This window comes from Schistocerca gregaria, chromosome 3, assembly GCF_023897955.1.
Source record: "Schistocerca gregaria isolate iqSchGreg1 chromosome 3, iqSchGreg1.2, whole genome shotgun sequence".
Taxonomy (NCBI): Eukaryota; Metazoa; Arthropoda; class Insecta; order Orthoptera; family Acrididae; genus Schistocerca; species Schistocerca gregaria.
This window is the reverse complement of record NC_064922.1, coordinates 688317018-688335783: the sequence shown is the minus strand read 5'-3', so window position 1 is coordinate 688335783 and position 18766 is coordinate 688317018. Positions and strand designations below refer to the sequence as shown.

Sequence of the window (18766 nt, the reverse complement as noted above, 5' to 3'; positions counted from 1 at the left end):
GACGGTTTCAGTCGGAAGAGAGAGTGGAAGAGTGCGTGCCGTTGGGGATTCGTTAGCGGCCGACCGTGATTTACGAAACAGCAACTGATCGTGTTGGTTCTCAGTGGGGTAACTCTCTTAACGCGTGTAGTGATTACTTTTGAATGGAACCATTCCAGGGTCTCGTTGTGACAAGTGTTAGGTTTTCATTTCACTGCCTCTCATAAATTCATCTAGGGAGCGCGAGAAGCAGAAAAAGTCTCCCCATGTGGAACTTATCGGAGCGTTGCGCTTTCCCAGGATCGGCACCAGCTGGAGAGTGCGGCGCACGCAGAGATAGAGCACACACTGGTGCCGGCGCCCAAAGTGTACTCCGTCACTCTCTGCGCAAAACACATCGCGCACCATTATAATGTCCAGAGTAAATTACTTCAGAGTGTCGGAAGAAGCTGAATAAAAAGTAGATTCACTTGGGACTCCACCTGGCATTTTCCGCTGAATCGATTCCCCTACCGAGGTCTGCACTTGAACGTTATTCGTCTCCAGGACGCCAAAGAAGGACTACAGGTTTCATTAGACAAGAACAAATATGCCTTTTAAGACACTACTCTGGAAAGCGTAAGGAGACCAAGTTGAAGTAAGATGATGTGTTAACTACACGGTGTGAATGAACGAAAGTGCACGGAAAGTTGGACGACACCTGGCGTGAGGTGAGCAGGAGTGCAGCGCCAAATGTGGCAGGCCCTGCAATACGAGGCAGTTAAAGGGACAAGAAAAGGCAGTGTCTGCCAGGAGGCGAGCAGTTACGCTGCGCTGTGGTGGTGGTGTTCGTTAGAGCATGGCTCCGCGACAATATTTGGTGACTTCACACGGGGAACAATCATCGGAGAAGTGAAAAAAGGCTGAAGTGTGACGAGTGTATCCCAGGAGTTTGATACTGGTCACGGCATTATTTCATGTGCATGGGGAGCGTTCCAAGCCACAACTGCTGCTGCCTGAGGATGAGGAGGTGCTTGCCTACGGTCAGCTACAGTGGCAGGCGAACGCTACATTGTGAAACAGACACAATGTGACCCGCTTGGAACAGCGGGACAATTGTAACAATGTTTAACGGGTCTGCAAGGCAACACAATCCCCCGAGCCACAGTGGCACGGCGACTGCACGGGGGTGGTGTTTTTGTTCGCGTTGTTGTGTTCAGTTGACACCATCGCATTGGTGGCACTGTCTCCGATGGTGCCAAGAGCATAGAGACTGGACTAACGAGGAGTGGAGATGCGTGGCCTTCTCGGATGAGAACAGGTTCAGTCTGAGCAGTGATTCAAGACGCACTCTCATATGGCGAGAGGCGGGAGAACTGGCCTGCTCGTTTCCCCGACTTAAATCCCGCAGAATACATGTGGCGCGCTGGGGATACGCGTTTCAACATGTCTACATGCACCGACGACCATCCAGCCTTTCACAACCACGATGGTGGATGAATGGAACGCCCTGCCACAAAAACGTCTTACACGCTGCAGAGCATGAACTGTCGTCTGCGGTAATCAAACACCTTATTAATAATCATGTCCCGCCTTTTGTACTGTACAGGAGACCACTGTAAATCGTAGTTACTTCAGCGTGCTTATTGTCTTTCATTAAAAGTGCCATTTCTGTTCGTTCATTTCTTTCACCTACCTTCTGTCCAATACTGTAGCAGCTCTTTCTACACTATGTGATCAAAAGTATCCGGACACTTGGACGAAAATGGCTTAAAAGTTCGTGGCGCCCTCCATCGGTAATGCTGGAATTCAGTATGGTGTTGGCCGACCCTTAGCCTTGATGACAGCTTCCACTCTCGCAGGCTTACGTTCAATCAGGTTCTGGAAGGTTTCTTGAGGAATGGCAGCCCATTCTTAACGGAGTGATGCACTGAGGAGAGGTATCGATGTCGGTCGGTGAGACCTAACACGAAGTCGGCGTTCCAAAACATCCCAAAGATGCTCTGTAGGATTCGGGTCAGGGCTCTGTGTAGGCCAGTCCATTACAAGAATGTTACTGTCGTGTAACAACTCCGCCACAGGCCGTGCATTATGAACAGGTGCTCAACCGTGTTGAAAGATGCAATCACCATCCTCGAATTGCTCTTCAACAGTGGGAAGCAACAAGGTGTTTAAAACATCAATGTAGGCCTTTCCTGTGATAGTGCCAGGCTAAACAACAGGCGGTGCAAGCCCCCCCCCCCCCCCCCATGAAAAACATGACCACACCATAACACCACCGCTTTACTGTTGGCACTACACACGCTGGCAGATGACGTTCACTGGGCGTTTGCCATACACACGCCCTGCCATCGGATCGCCACATTGGGCACCGTGAGTTCTCTCTCCACACATCGTTTTCCCACTGTTCAATCGTCCAATTTGTACACTCCTCACACCAAGTAAGGCGTCATTTGTCATTTACCGGCGTGATATGTGGCTTATGAGCAGCCGCTCGGCTATGAAATCCAAGTTTTGTCACCTCCCGTCTAACTGTCATAGTAATTGCTGTGGATCCTGATGCAGTTTGGAATTCCTGTGTGATGGTCTGGATAGATGTGTGCCTATTATACATTACGACCATCTTCAACTGTTGGCGGTCTCTGTCAGTCAAAAGACGAGGTCGGTTTGCACGCTTTTGTGCTGTACGTGTCCTTTCACATTTCCACTTCACTATCACATCAGAAACAGTGGACTTAGGGATGTTTAGGAGTGTGGAAATCTCTCATACAGACGTATGACACAAATGATACTCAATCACCTGACCACATTCGAAGTCCGCGGGTTCCACGGAGCACCCCATTCCGCTCTCTCACGACGTCGAATGACTACCGAGGTCACTGATATGGAGTACCTAGCAGGAGTTGGCAGCAAAATGCACCTAATATGAAAAACGTATGTTTTTGTGGGTGGCCGTGTACTTTTGATCACATAGTGTATGTATGGTCCAAGATACATCGAACTTGCCAGTGACACATCATGAGAAAGTCACCAGCGTTCTTAATTTTTGTAGATCAGCTCTTAACTAAGCATCAAGTCACTTATCAGAATAGTGCTAAATAGCGAACGTCTACAGGTCAAGTACTGAGGACCAATTCCAGAGTATTTTTCTTACTTTTGGAGTGTTACGTATGCATGAAAATAGGCATCGAACGAATTCAGAGGCAGGCTGTTAGGATCGTAACTATTCTTGTAACGAAAGTGTAACGGAAATTCTCGGAGAACATAAAAAGGAATCCTTGGAAGAAAGTGGACGTACTTCTCGTGAAAACCCGTTGCGTAAATTTAGAGAACTTTTTTTCGAACGAGTCTGTGCTTCTGTTATCCTAGCACCAACGTTTATCTCGCTTAGGGATTATTGCAATAAAATATGAGAGATCAGAGTGCAGACACACGCGTACAGCTCTTTTTCTCTCGCCCAATACGTAGACGCAAAGTTACGTAAAACTGATAACCTTGGTGCAAAGAACCCTCGACTATGCACTCTACAGTGGCTTTTGGAGTATACAGGGTGAACCAAAATTCACGTTGTAGGACGCCACGACGCGATTCCTTGCATCCCAACAGTACAAGCTGTTTCTAACAAAATTTTGTTCAGTGCTTATTGTCGATAAAAATCCACGTCAAACGAAGGCAATTTGGCAAAAATTAATCACATGTATCTCAAGTATCTTCATCAGTACTGCGCTACTTAGTTACTACAATGGATAAAACTTTGCGATAGAGTACTCAAGTACAATAGTTCGATTCCGTGCCTAGGTGTATCTTTTTTTTAATTGCTGTCATTGCTCTATTGTAACAAAATAATTGCGTATTTTTTGTACACGGTTTGTTAATTGCTGTACAAAGATCAAGAAACCTATAATCTCATACAGTCTAAAATTAGGAAATAAGTAAAATCACACTCAGATACGAAACTGAAAATTTGAACTCAAGTATTCGAATGCAAAACTCTACTCAGTTCTGTAATCGGCCAGCGCCACAACACAGTACAGAATGAAGGCACTACTCGTTCATGTGACTACGGTGTGGTCAGATTTCATTTCTTTGGCCTCTATTTTATACTGAAAATATGAACGTGACAAAATTTTACAGAGACATTTTTGTACCGTTGGGATCACACTGTGGCATCCCAGTGCGCGAATTTCGATTCACCTAGTATATGTAGATGTAAGCGTAAAATCAATCGAGATTCCAAACTTGTTCTGTCTTACACAGACACGGGATGTACACACTCGATCAGCAGGCGTCAGTTATAAGACTACTGGACAGCGCTCAACCGGATCGTCTATACCGGCCAGTGAGTCTAACAGAAACTTTCACTACTGATGGTTCCAACAACACGAATACTGAACTGTAGGTGGAGTACCAACTGACAAGGACGTACCCGCTCTGAACACCACAGTCAAAGACTGCTGCACACTAGGCCGTTCAGATGCACGCTGGCCCTTCAGAAGCCATGACGAGATAATGCTAAGTCCGGGAGGCGATCAAAGAACTGGGAGATTGAGAGAGACGACCTAGTCAGGAGATGTATACTTAGGCGGAAAAATTTACGGAAAAGATGGAGAAGAGATGTTTGTTTTATGAAGATACTTCATTCCAACAAAAGAGCTAGTCATTTAATGAGAAAATTAAAAATCAAAACAACATTTTTAAGAAGAAGTCATTAAATGCGTGTTCTTTCTGAGCACAACGTAAGATAGCATCAAAAACTCGCCATCTCGTAGAAATTTTCTGAGCCAGAAGAAGATTCAGGACGAAGCATCCAATACGAACACATACATCATCCATGCCCAGGAAAGAATGATATACATAACCAGAAAATGTCTTGAATGGAGCAAACAACTGGTGCCCATCAAAGAAAAATACGTTAGTGACCTAATCGGAATAAAGAATTACGAATAACGCAGTCGATGTTGTCTAACAGCAAATAAGTAGGTAAAGTCGGGAGCAAACCGCTTCGTTTGCCTTGTCAATTTGGTGGAAATTGTGTACAAGCATGTCATATTGTCTGTATATATAACGTGCCATTTTTAGATATCCGTATTGATGAGAATTTAAACTGGGGAAACAATTTCTAGAACTCCTAAAACAACTTAGGTTAGCCACATTTGCACTTTGAATCATTACAGATCTGGGGGTGAGACAAATCAGTAACATCTTTTCATATTTTCAATCAAAAATGTCGTCCGGGATAATGTTCTGGCATAACTCATCTTTCGAGAAGAAAGTTTTCAGAACTTCCGTAAGAATAGTATGTGTACGTAACGCTGTCCCACGACACTTACGTACGGAGTTAGGGATTTGGGCTATTGATTCACGATATATGTACTCCCTCGCTAAATGTGTTGTAAAGAATCAACTACAGTTCAGAAGGAACGAAGGTGTATGTGATTACAACACGAGAAGAAGAAAATAACATTCATTATTCCACTTTAAGGTCCCCTTAAAGAACAAAAAAGGGTGCACAATGCTGCCACCAAAATTATTGATCACTTACTCAATTATATAAATTGGTTGACGGAGAACATTTGCATTCCTAAAGGGTATCTTAGTCCTATAGAGCAGCTATTAGGCTTGCTGATTTGCGTAAGCCACTGGTCAGCCAAGTAGGTATTCAAGCACGATGATCCCTGTACATATGATCACTACTGTGATTAAAGGTTACAGCAACAATGAGTGCAGGTGAATGAAAATCTCTTTTCTTTCTAATGCATACTAATGTTTCAAACTGGAGTGGGTTGATGTCAAAATTCGTCAGATACGAAATTTGCTGTAAGAAAGCTATTAAATATCACTTCTCACGGGGTTTCCAGAAAAAGAAATGAAAAATTTTCTCCGTGATCATCAAACAGAAAAATAAGTTGGGCACGATTTTCCCTCATGCCACTGAACAGGAATGTATGCACCATTCTTCAGCTCCCACATCCACCCAACTTCATAAAACAGAATGAAAGTTGTGTGAACGGTAATGTATGATTTTTTAATGTAACGTGACAGGCTTCCTTGCAGCACTATTCCTTCATTTACAAGGCACATGGGCTGTAGAAAGCATGGCCAACATGTCTACAAACAGTTTCTAAGCTTTTGAGAAAGAATGAAACTCAGTTCGCAGCTTGGTCTCGGAGCTTGATTCTTCTTACAGCGAGACATCGTCCAGCATTCTTTAATTCTTTATTTGTACAAAATCGATATGCTACCAAACGTGGCAGAAAAATTGACTGTAATTACTAGCCTGTTGCTTCCTGTTTTTATCTAACGCAAAACGTTAATGTGGAATACTGAAACTGCTCTTAAGCCTACTACGATTCTTATACTTTTTTTATTCCTATTTATACGGCTACGAAAGAAACGTTACGTATGTCTCTGATGAAAAATTCAACACACCGACAGAACATTGCGAGTACTCCATTAAGAATGAGCACAGACAGCGTTTGCCAAGGTTAAAAAAAGATAAGGAAGAACTTGGTCCAGACAGCTGGTGAACGTATAACTCTTTATTAATTAAAAGGAAGCGTATAAAATTGCCGCTTCTTTTTCTGTGGAACATCTGCTTTCTGCATTTCTGAAGCGGTGGACGATTTGCATTTTAGAGTGTGTAGAGAGGCAACATTTATTGCCGAATACATTATTACTGTGCACGGTTTTAAAATATGTAAAACCTTCTGGAACAACGGTAAAATGAAAACGATGAAAACATAGCCTCCGCAGTAAAACTGCTGTTTGTTGGCAGGAGCGATGTGTGCCATGTCTCCAGTACAATCAAAAGACAAAATTGAGAGATTCCCTTCCGATAAAGATTTACGACACAAGCAGATCCTTCTTTGAGCGGCAAGGTCGCATACTTCGTCTTACAGTTTTCTTGCCAGTCCATGCATATTACACAACTCTTCCTCCTTGTTTATTTACTTTTTATTTTTCTCTATCTTCCGCAGGTACACTACTTACTTTACCTTTCTCGCATCTGTCTGTCTGTGATGTCAGAGTTTTCATGAAATTAGAAATTGTAGTGACTGTATTTATGGTTAATCTGAATTATGGCAGGAAAAATTGTTAAGTATGCTGTGTTGCGTCCATACCTACTTCTAAATTCTGTTGGGGTTATTACCGTGACAATGTAGGAAAGCCAGCGGTGGTAATGGAAATTTGAATTTTAGCGGATAAGTGGTTGATAGATAAAAAGCTTTCGATAGTTATATAACTTTATAAAAGCAGCTGTATTTAACAGAAAGTGAGAGGGGATGGTGCATTTTGCTCTTCAATCAGAAAGAGCGCTTTGCTCCTGAAGACTACTATCTTGCTACAGACGCTACTAAGTACACTTCTGGAGCTCCTTAGCGTCTATTTTTTTCACTTTGAGAAGAAAGGTCGTTCTTAAAGTGTCAGTGACGCTGTGAACAGGCATTTTTCATGTTTTATTCTTCAGACTACGGACGGAACTTTTAAACTCAGACAAGATTTTAACCACAAGAGTACTTCTATGAAAAGAAAACTTGATTCTTCTTCGTAGAATTTTTGGTAAAATCGTTAAGTGGTTATTCCCAGTAGAAGAATGTACTTTAAGGTTTGATGAAGTACAGTCTGTTCAATTTTTGTGCTCCAAGAAACATGGTACCCGTAAATGGAGTACATTGTCAGAACTCCGGAAATAGTACAAAATGTCCCTAGTTTATGGGTGTGTATATTATTGGGACCTTAATCAGGAACGATCAATTGTACTTCTTCCAAACAACTATAAGCAACTGCTTCCACTATAAGAATAATACGGGAGTATTATGTGGTTCTGACACACACACCTTTAAAACTCCCTTTAAACAATCGATAACATTTAATAGCACTGTCACAGTAAATTTTACATCTGGTAAATCTTAATAGCAACCCCCTTCAGTCTGAAAACTGACGTATATTAGAATGAAAAGGGATCTTCACTAAGATGGAATCATTATTGCTTAACTCTGAAAGAAGAATATAACACTGCCGTAAAACTTTGATATACGTGAACTCCACCAACATAATTTCAGACATTCACGAATATCCGATGAGTGAACTGTATTAAGTAATATGAAGTCTCCACTAACTCACTACCCAATAATTTGATGACTGTGTTACATACATACTGTACCTAGGACCTTGACGTAAGAATTTCAACACTGAAAGTAAATCATCACCTAGTCATTACTTCTGACAACTGCATCATATATAAAGGAGTAGATAATCGAAGCGCAGAAACAAAATTAAATGTCATGATTTAAATGATGAAACACTTCACCAGTTACGTATATTTTCGTGGTTACCACGACCTTTTCGTGAATTTATTCTCGCTGTCAGATGCAAATATTTATATGAGTATTTTGTGAAATGTTTGCATGTGTGTTTTTCTGCCTCCCGTGCATTGTGATCGTCTTTTTGAGGTTATACAGAATACATCTTCGGTTGCTTTTTTGCATGCTATTGTTAGAAATAGTACTTTTGCCTGTCTGCTTACAGGCACTGGCCCTCCTCAATAATGCAGAAAACCACACATACCCAAACTGTTCTCACACTGTTTCGACGGTGAACCATATTTTAATCTGCAGGCCTCATACATTACAGAATTTCATATATTGTGTTTCATTAAAGTTCAGTGACAGGCTTCTGCAGAGAATCAGGCATTAGTTGCGAAAGTATTTTATTTACATTTTCAGATTTTATAGTTTCTTCATTAAGCTTCATTATAATGCTTATATCATCCGCAAAAAGAACTATTTCGAGTTCTTGGATATGTGATGACAGATAATTTATACAAGGAGTTTCAAAATATTCTCATCAAACATCAACAGTGGCAGACCACGTCATTGGGGAACAATATCGGTTAGAGACAAAACGTTCGCTTCTGTTTCTCGGCGACTCTAGACGTCTGTTTGTTTTTATTTACTCATTTATTTAACGTAATCTGGTTAGGGCCATCAGGCCGTCTAATACTTTGAACCAGTTTTTCACGCAGATAATAACTTTACTACATCATAATCACATAAGAAATAACAATTTTTAAATTACAATTAGTATTTGAGTGTCTATTGAGACATTGCGACTAAATAATACTATGAAGTAATAAAGTTAGTACAGGCAGTACTTCTACTACTTCTGCCGCTATCACTAATAATGATAGTAATAATAATAGTAATAATGACAATAATAACAATAATGACACTGGCAGATATAAAAAGATTTATAGGTGCGCAAGATAGATGTTTTCTGATATAGCGAGTTCTGGAGAAAAGAAATTTAAGGCGACTGCTCCAGCTAAGAATACTGGGAAATGAGTAAGATCCGGCTGAAAGAAGGATGTACGTGGGTTACGAGTGCGTACAGGAGCAATGACAGTCATTACTGTTGCTTCAGAAGATACCTCATTAACTATCTTCTGAAGCTTAAGATGCTATTCGGCTTCTAATGCAATGCAGGACGTCATTCCGGAGTCGGATTCCTAATAACAAGAACCACTGCGAGAAAATGTGTGATGGATGGGGTGGTGCGGAGGTTTTTGCTCTGATGGGAACGGATGTTTCTGCCATGATGTTGAGACAAGATCGTTAAGGTAGAGGAAAGATATTATAGACAGTGTACGTTGATAAGAAAGTTGAGCAGACTTTAACAAATAAAAATAAAATAAAATAATAATAATAAATGTAGTAATAATAATTATTGTTGCTTGGATAAGTAATTGAGAGATTAAAATTTACGCCGTGAATTTATCGAGCTTCGCACGTCCGAAGATGTACGGAACGTAGCCAGGACTCATTATATATTTTTTGCAGACAAAGTCTGGTATCTGACCTCAGCTTGAATCATGACAATGGGGTGACTAAAACTACTAATAAAACATATATTCATGTCAACATATACATTCCGATATGAATGACACGTAAAATTTTAGGTAAATAATTGCAGATAATTCACAAATGAGAGCGACTTATTAATTCTGCGCCTCTTTTCTGCAAATAAGTATCAATATGGCTAACTGTGGAGCCACACAAAATATTACGTCCTTCTAGGACAACGAATGACATAAGAGTGTGTTGATGCCTACTCGCCGTGACAAGAGAGCAGTGTTAATTCCTTTATTTTGCTTTCTCTTATCTTAAAAAATTGATACATATAATCTAATTTCGGTAAATTAAATATCGTCTGTGATCGAGTGCAAATGGTTCCTTAAAAGACACAGGGTATGGAAGTCTCTACGCTTGTCTGCACGCAGTCAGCATAGCTGTTCACATCATGGTGAAATATGATAAAAGAGTCGAACCTCACAGATATATCGAACAGAGGCATCCACAACCAGTTACAGGTGCTCTGCTCTTTCCTGCGACCGACGTTGCAGCATAACATCGCTGTAATCAATAACTGGAAGGACACAGGCGACAAAAATCATGGGAAGCCTCCCAATAACTTGTCGGACCTCCCTTTGCCTGGCGCAGAGCAGCAACTGGACGTGGTATGGACACAAAACCCGTTGGAAGACACCTTCAGAAATATTCTATAGCCGTCGATAGTTACAGAAGCGTTGCCGTTGCAGGATTTTGTGCACGAACTGACCTTCCTATTATGTCCCACAAATAGGATTCACGAGGGCCAATCTGGGTGGCCAAATCACTCGTTCGTATTATCCAGAATGTTTTTTAACCAATTGCTAACAGTTGTGGTCCGGTGACATGGTGCATTTACATCCATAAAAACGAATTCCATGAGTGGCAGCAAATGGTCTCCTAGTAGCCGGATATTACTATTTCCAGCCAATGATCGGTTGAGTTGGACCAGAGGACACAGACCATTAGGTGTAAACATAGCCCAAACCGTTATGGTGCCACCATCAGCTTGCACAGCGCTTTGTTGACAACCTGGGTCCATGGCTTCGTGGGGTCTGCGCTACACGCGAACTCTACCGTCAGCTCTTTCCAAATGAAATCGTGATTCTTCTGAAAAGACCACGGTTTTCCGGCCGTTTGGGGTCCAACCGGTATGGTTACAAGCCCAAGAGAGGCGCAGCAGACGATTTCGTGCTGTTAGCAAAGGCACTCGCATCGGTCGTCTGCTGCCAATGACGCTGGATTTCACCGCACCGTCCCAATGGATACGTTCTTCGTACGCCCCACATTGATTTCTGCGCTTATTTCACGCAGCGTTGCTTGTCTGTTAGCACTGACAACTCTACGAAACACCGCTGCTTTCAGTCGTTAAGTGAAGGTCGTGGTCCACCTGCTTGTCCGCAGTGAGAGGTAATGCGTGACGTGTGGTATTCTCGGCACTCTCTTGACAATGTGGATCTCGAAAATTGAATTCCCTAAAGATTTCAGAAATGGAATGTCCCAAACGTCTAGTTCAACAACCATTCCAAGTCCAAATTCTGTTACTTCCCGTCGTGCTGTCATAGTCACGTCGCAAACGTTTTCACTCCAGTCACCTTACTTCAAATGACAGCTCCGTCAATGTACTGCTCTTTCATACATTGTGCACGCGATACTACCACCATCTGTATATGTGCGTATCACTATCACCTTAGACTGTAGGTGTTTGTATGAGTACAAGTTTTTTTTTCAAGTCATGTGAAAAGAGCTTTCAATATTTTTGTAGGCATAGTCCAATGCTGATTCCTTCTTGCTCATTACAGTTACGTGCTCAATCCAATTTAGATTTGCATCTATTATTACTCGTTATGCACCTGAGAGGTGGCTGGGTGTATACTACCCCAGTAAACTGATGGAGTGATTTTCGCTCAAGAAGAAAAGTTTAAGAATGAGCGCCTCTGTGTGGAGGAAGATATTTTAGAAGAGAATCGGGAACTTAAGTTTTTCTCAGTCTGGCCTCTTTCACGTGCAGCAGATGACTTGATTACAGGCAGCACACACTGTATACGCACGTCACAGAGCGCGTACACACTGCTGTCTCTCAGGGGCATAATCAATAATACTAGAGTCCTAACGCCACTATGATGCGTCAGTGAAAGTTTTGTACCTAACAAAAATTGTTCCTGATGACGTGGTCTACCACTCCTAGACGTTTGATCCAGAATCAAAAAATCCCTGCTTATAACAAGGGCAGAAGCGGATCCAGTATCGATACCTGTCGACAACCAACTACCTGTGTTTCTTAGTGCTACGTGTTACAGTTTCTCCATTAAGCTCGTTGTCCACAGGTGCGCAAGAGCTGCGCGGAGATCGAGCGCAACGACTCCGGCGTCGGCAGCGAGACGAGCAAGAGCAGCCGCAGCAGGTGGCAGTCGGGCGGCGCGGGCTGCGGAGGCGGCGGGGGCGGCGCGGCCGCGGGCGACCAGGACCAGCTGCAGTGCGAAGACTGCGACCAGCGCGTCGACACGCACGTCACCGACAGGTACGACCTTCGGCGGCGGCGCAGTCTCAGGGGCGGGATCATCGCCCTTGTTGGCCGTGTTCACCTGCCTCCAAACACATACTTTATATATTAACTAGCTCTTTCACCCTAGTTTCGACCACATATACATTCAACACATATATTCAACACACACCCTCTTCTCCTTCTCTGTGTCCATGTCTTTCTCCCATTTACACCAAACCGCGTATCTATACGGCATGTATATTGAATGCATCTCCTCTCTCTCTCTGTGTCCACCTCTTCCTCGCTCTGTCTATCCAGTTGACCGTCCAACCTCTATCTATCTCCTCCTTCCCACTCTCTCTGTTTCTTCATCTCCTCCTCTCCCCACTCTTTGTCCATTTCCTCCAACCTCTAACCATATCTTCCTCCCCCTCCCTCTGACCATATCTTTCTCCCAACTCTGTCTTTCCCCTTCTCCTTCTTCCCTTTAGACCTGCCCACTACACCTTTCGCCTGCCTCGTGCGTCTGCCCCTCCTTCCCCACATCTGCCCATTTCCTCCTACCTTTGTTCTGTCCTTCCCCCTCCTCTATCCATCTCAACCTGTCCCCAGCCAAGCTCATTATCACGTGTAGCCCCTTCAATACAGTTTAACAACGCAGGTTGATACTACTCCAACAACAAACATCTAATGCAGGACAGGGTGCACATCATGGGCTTAAAAGCGATCTATTTGCCCCTGATGTACAGGCTGCCTCACAAAGCATGTAGAGAAAACAGAGACAAACTAAACCAATACAATACATCTATCATGCAGGGCAGCCAACATGTCAGGCCCAGAAAATTATTCTTTGCCTCTGACATGCAGACCACCCTGGAAAGTAGGTTGATTTGGCAGACCGATATTGTTTCCCCCCAATATACCTGTCATGCATGTCAGCCTTTAGGCCAGTCTTTGCAAAAAACACATTTTTGTCCGTATTTCCACTCCTTTTGGAGCTAGGACATTATAAATTCCACAGTGATGTTTCTTGTGAGCGCTGCTGTGTCTGTGCCTCATTTGGTTAAAATTGATCCAGGGGTTTGGGAAGAAATCCTGGACGTGCACATACACACACATGCACTCTGCTTTGTTTATATAACAGTTCAACTAACTACAAGGGCCAAAAAAATGTAGCCTCCAGCGACACCATTATCTATAGGGAAACTGCAATAGCAGAATGTCGCGAAATGCAATAAGACCTGTAGAGGATCAACGATTGATGCAGAGACAGGCAGCTGACCCTGAACGTAAATAAATATAACGTATTGCGCGCAAACAGGCGAAGAGATCCACCACCATTCCATTGAACCATTGACGACAAATCACTAGTTAAAGTAACGACTATGAAATTCCTAGTCGTAACCACCTGTAGCGACCTAAAGCGTAATGTCCACATAAAACAAATGGAAGAAAGAGCAAGTACCATGCTGACATTGATTCGGAGAATCTTAAGGAAATGTAATTCGTTCAGGGAAGAAGTGACTTAACAAAACACTCGTTCAATTAGTTCTTGAGTGTATGTGATAGTCCTCTGGGACCCTTACTAAGTAGGGTTAATAGAAGATACAGAGAAATACAGTGAATAGCCGCACATTTCGTCAGGGGATAGTTTACTCAGTGCAAGAATCCTAACGCCAACCCTCAAAAAGGGGGCTCGTACATCAAAAAGGTTTTCTGTCGAAATTTGGAGCTCGTGCGTGCCAAGAAGATTCGGCAACACATTACATACTCCCACTTACATCTCGCGTAATAATCAATAAATATAAAATAAGAGGAATTACATCTCATAAGGAGTTTTTCAATAATCATTCTTCCCACACGACTTTCGTAAAAACAGTGATGTCAGGAATACCCTCGCCAAACACCGTAATGTGGCTTTCAGGGTACAGATATATCTGTAGAAATGGAAATGAAGTCCCATGCTTCTTGTCAGAGCGGAGGGGAATGATGCGGGAGACCCGCACTGCAGTACTAGGCAAGGTCCTAATGGAGGTCTTTTGCCATTGCCTTCCTCCGACCATAATGGGGATGAATGATGATGATGATGAAGATGATGATGAAGACGACACATCAGCGCTCAGTCATCTCGAGCAGGTGAAAATCCCTGACCCCTCAGGGAATTAAGCTGCGGACATAGCTGTAGAGATATCACGTTAATACCATGTAAAACCACCTTTAGCGTCAATTCGACGAATGTGTCCACAAGTTTCTTCAGGCAGGCCCATCACGGGGGTGTTGGTTCCTACTTTTCACCTGCTGTCTAACAACAGCATAACAAAGAGACCGCAAGGCAACCGCAATTTTTTAATTTTTTAAAACTTATAGTATGTGAAGTTCAGGACTCAAATATCGATCAACCAAAGCACTTCAGTGTAACTCTAAAAATTCCAAAGAAAATCGACTTTGAAATTTTCGGGGCGTCATTAATTCTGTGCATCATGAACGATATTTGTTGTTGGGCCACATGGCTCCTCTTCAGTGGCCGTGCGTCGCGATCAGTTAACACACACTTTCATCCTCGTACTTACTTTGTGGATGATGTTTTTTCACTTTCCCTGTATGCAATACAAATCTTCGCTACGGTGTCTCTTGAAATATCAAACACTTCGGCTGCCTTGGTTACGCAAGCAGCAACCATACGAGCACCAACAGTGTGCCCACGTTTTATCTCCGACATAATGCACTCACAGTCACACATAACATTGTTCTGACACGTGTGAAGTATTGTGGAGATTGCACAGGTTCCGTTTGTGGTCAAACACAACGGCGTATCTTGGCCATCTGTTTGTGATTGCATCAGCAACAGGTAGCAAGCTCACTAAGACGGCAAGGAAGGAGGCAGACTTAGCGAAGACTGCGAGAGTGGTTAGGTACGACGCAGGGAAGCAATTACGCAGATTGCAATCTGTTTTATGTGGTGGCATTAATTCCTGGACAATGGCTTAACTGCAAATCTGATGTGGTAGCGCTGTAGAGTAAATACGTCCCGGCTCAAGCTGATGAACAAACAACAATAGTAAATACATTGAGAAAGTAACAGGCTCGTGTATGTAAAGCAACTATCAGAAAAATAAACAACTGAGCCGGCAGGATGCCAGTTACTCATCGGATTATATGTTGCCCGCTCGTGCCGAAAGAGTGGCGAGCTAACACGGGCTTCTAACCGAGATGTCGACTTTTCGTATCAGACTGAGACAACCTTCTACGTCAGGCGCTCCGAGAATGATGAAACACATACTTTCACAATCCGAACACATGATAACTTTTAATAAAGTACAAAAATATTCCGGCTTGCAAACTGCAATAAAAATTCTCACAAATTTCAGGTATTAAACCACGTGACATCTAAGCAGTTTTTATTGGTTTCCCGAACGTACCCTTACAGACATTTCAACTCTGGCTATAGGATTCTACAGTTTGTTTTGACAATGCAGAGTATACATTAATTTAAGTCGTTAAGTTCGTAAATACGAAGTTACATAGGCTTAGCAAAGGACAGATTCCAACATACAACAAATTTTACGTCCACAGTATACCGAAACGAGCTAACAAGACGAAAACGTAACACAAGATACAAAGAGATAATACGCTATAAAAGTCCTACTGGTACCACAGTAAAAAAAAATGGTAAAACGAGTTTAGCGTGGCACTCATTTGGGATATTCCCAGTTCATTCCGTATTAATAACGATGCATCGAAATTAACAATAAAAACCTCTACGTCGTTTTCAGTCTCACACTAGGCACTCAGCATGGTTCGGAAAGTGATTACTTTGACTAAAATTTGACGTCCTGTCACAAGCTTTGTTGTCAGACCCACAATTTCACTCTCCACCGAGGAAAGAATTTGTTAGAAAACTTTTCTTTTCAGTGGTTCCACATGTTTAATATGCACAATACTTCATTAAACTGTATATTCATTATTAGATATTCTGTACACCAGCAATCTGGCACCCTTCTTATCCCCTTCAGAGCAAGAACTGAAAGGAAAACGATACACATTCATGCTTGGCGGTGACCGCTTCGCTAACAGTGGTAACTTCCTGTAAATGGCACAATAAAATGTGTCCGATGGGTCTGTCGTTCGGTTTCGTCACATATCGGATTTTTCTGGAACACTTCAAGTCGACTTCCTATTTTTTCACTTCTACAAACGCCAGGGAACTAGTAGTCGTAGTGTCAAAATTGCGTCGTGAAGTTGAAAGTTGCAGTTCCTGTTGGAAACGCCGAGCGCCGATTGCGTCGACATTTCTCTCAGACAGCTCTGCCCACCGCAAAGACCAATCTTGTCATTTATATTTTTGTTCATCAGTTTCAGCAACCGTTTTTGAAGAATTCCGATGTGAAGAAATATCACACTACGTGCGTTAAAATTGTTTTTTTAACGCAACTAATGTGCTATTTCTACACTTCGGATATCTTGTTATTCAGTTCACACCGGCACCCCTCCTCACTCCCCCCCCCCCCCCTTTCCTGTGCAATAGGACTACTTTTTTGTGCCTTTTATACTTGCTTCACACAGTCAAAGAGAAAGACTAGATGTGAGGAAAGCCCAAAAAGTAGTAAGACTCCTTCAAACAGTGCAAGTAAAATTATGTTCTACTACAATTTCAAAAGAACAACTGCAAATATTTACGGAAAATAGCGAAAAAAGTAAAATAAAATAAAAATAACAGCACTCGATATTGCCATTTCAATATCAGTATAACGACATAAAGGTAAAAACTATATAGTCGATATATACTGTTACTCATTTGAGAAATATAGATGTTTTATGTACAGCCCTAGCTGTCACACGACAGCCTATTGTAAATGGAAGAGACATTATATTCAATCACAAACACGCGACCGCGAACGCACAGGCGGCGGTCGGAAGTTTGATCCAGTCCTGTTCGTGTGGACACCTGAAATCAGCTTGACAGGAGCATGTGGAGGGCCTGTGTTACTCTATTCTGCACAGGTAGGGTTGTTTCCGTACTTCCACCGGCCGCTAAGGTGACTTATGACCATTGGGCAGCACAATGGCTGCTCCTTTCTCATGGGCGCTTTTGGTGTCCAGTGCAGACTTAAAGCTTACCCCAAAATTAATGAATTTTGAACCACATGCATCACTGAAGAGTCAGTAGGCTTATTTGAAGCGGAAGGGATGGACGATTACGCGTGTAAAGACATGCCTTCGCTATCCTCATTAATTTATGAGTTATTGTAAGTTAAATGTTATAAATAATTCCTGAACTGTAAAACTGAATATCTCGGCAACGCATTATGCAATTACAACATCTCGTAGAAATGTCTCTGACTGGGATAGTAGATTTACTGAAATTATAGACATATTTAAATGAGAGGTCGGGAATTGGATATCAAATTAAAAACCACTTTTCTTACAAAATAAAGACAGAAACATTAGAAGTAGCGGCAGTACCGTAAACTTTAAATAGATAGGAAATTATTTAATGTAGAATTTAAATTTTTGTTAATATTTAGACTTAAAAGTCCGAAAATGGAGGAAAACCATAGAAATTATAAATAAGGTACGACAGATAAAAGAAAAGAAACGGCATAATATTTCTAGGATAATTTCCATGTGATCTGATGTGTCATATGTATGTAAACGGTTAAAATTAAGAATTTAAGCTATTTTGATGTTCAGTAGTTTAAATGACTTTACTTGTGCTTGAGCGAGGTTTAAATGAATGTCTGGTGTCTGTTGTTTTGAACAGACACCACGCAGAATCAGCAGCTGTTATTTACGTTTATGACAGAGGTTTCTTGGGAGAACAACGGCATTTTGGTAAGGAGTAGAACATTGATGTGACCGATTCTTGATTACTGCTTGAGTGTTTAACATACACACGAGGTCCGATTAAAGGAAGACCTCGAAGGAGCGCAGAGGCATGCTGCTAGATTTGTTACCGCTAGGTTCGATCAACACACTAGTATTTCAGAGATGCTTCGTGGACTCAAATGGTAATTCCTGAAGGACGTATGACATTCTGTGTGCGGGGCGCTATTGAGGAAATTTAGAGAACCGGCTCTTGAGACCGTCAAGGTGCATTTTGAGTAGGGAGCACAAAAACAAAAGGTAAGATGAGGGAAGCCAGGGCTCGTACGAAGGCTTGTAAATAGTAGTTTTTCCCTCGATCCATTTGCGAGTGGAACAGGAAAGGAAATGGCCAGTAGTAAAGAGCAAAATACACACATGAAAAAAAGTTTTGGATCACCTCGGTTTCGAGCGTTCCGGAACCTGTACAGAAAATTAGAATACAGATCAACATAAACATCATTTCCGTCCTTCTTATTGCTCATGAAAACCACACATTGCATGTTGTACCATACAGGGAGACCTTCAGAAGTGGTGGTCCAGATTGCTATACACACCAGTACCTCTAATACCC

The 18766-nt window shown here is 42.2% G+C and overlaps 1 protein-coding gene across 3 annotated transcripts in view; it reads left to right on the top strand.

Annotated features, from left to right (window-relative positions):
• Positions 1 to 18766, top strand: part of LOC126356200 (uncharacterized) — an 878454-nt gene that overhangs the window by 811975 nt on the left and 47713 nt on the right. For all 3 annotated transcript variants that reach the window (XM_050007000.1, XM_050007001.1, XM_050007002.1), the window contains one exon: positions 12173 to 12366. In XM_050007000.1, coding sequence (XP_049862957.1) covers positions 12173 to 12366 — 194 coding nt within the window. The remainder of the gene's footprint in view (positions 1 to 12172; positions 12367 to 18766) is intronic.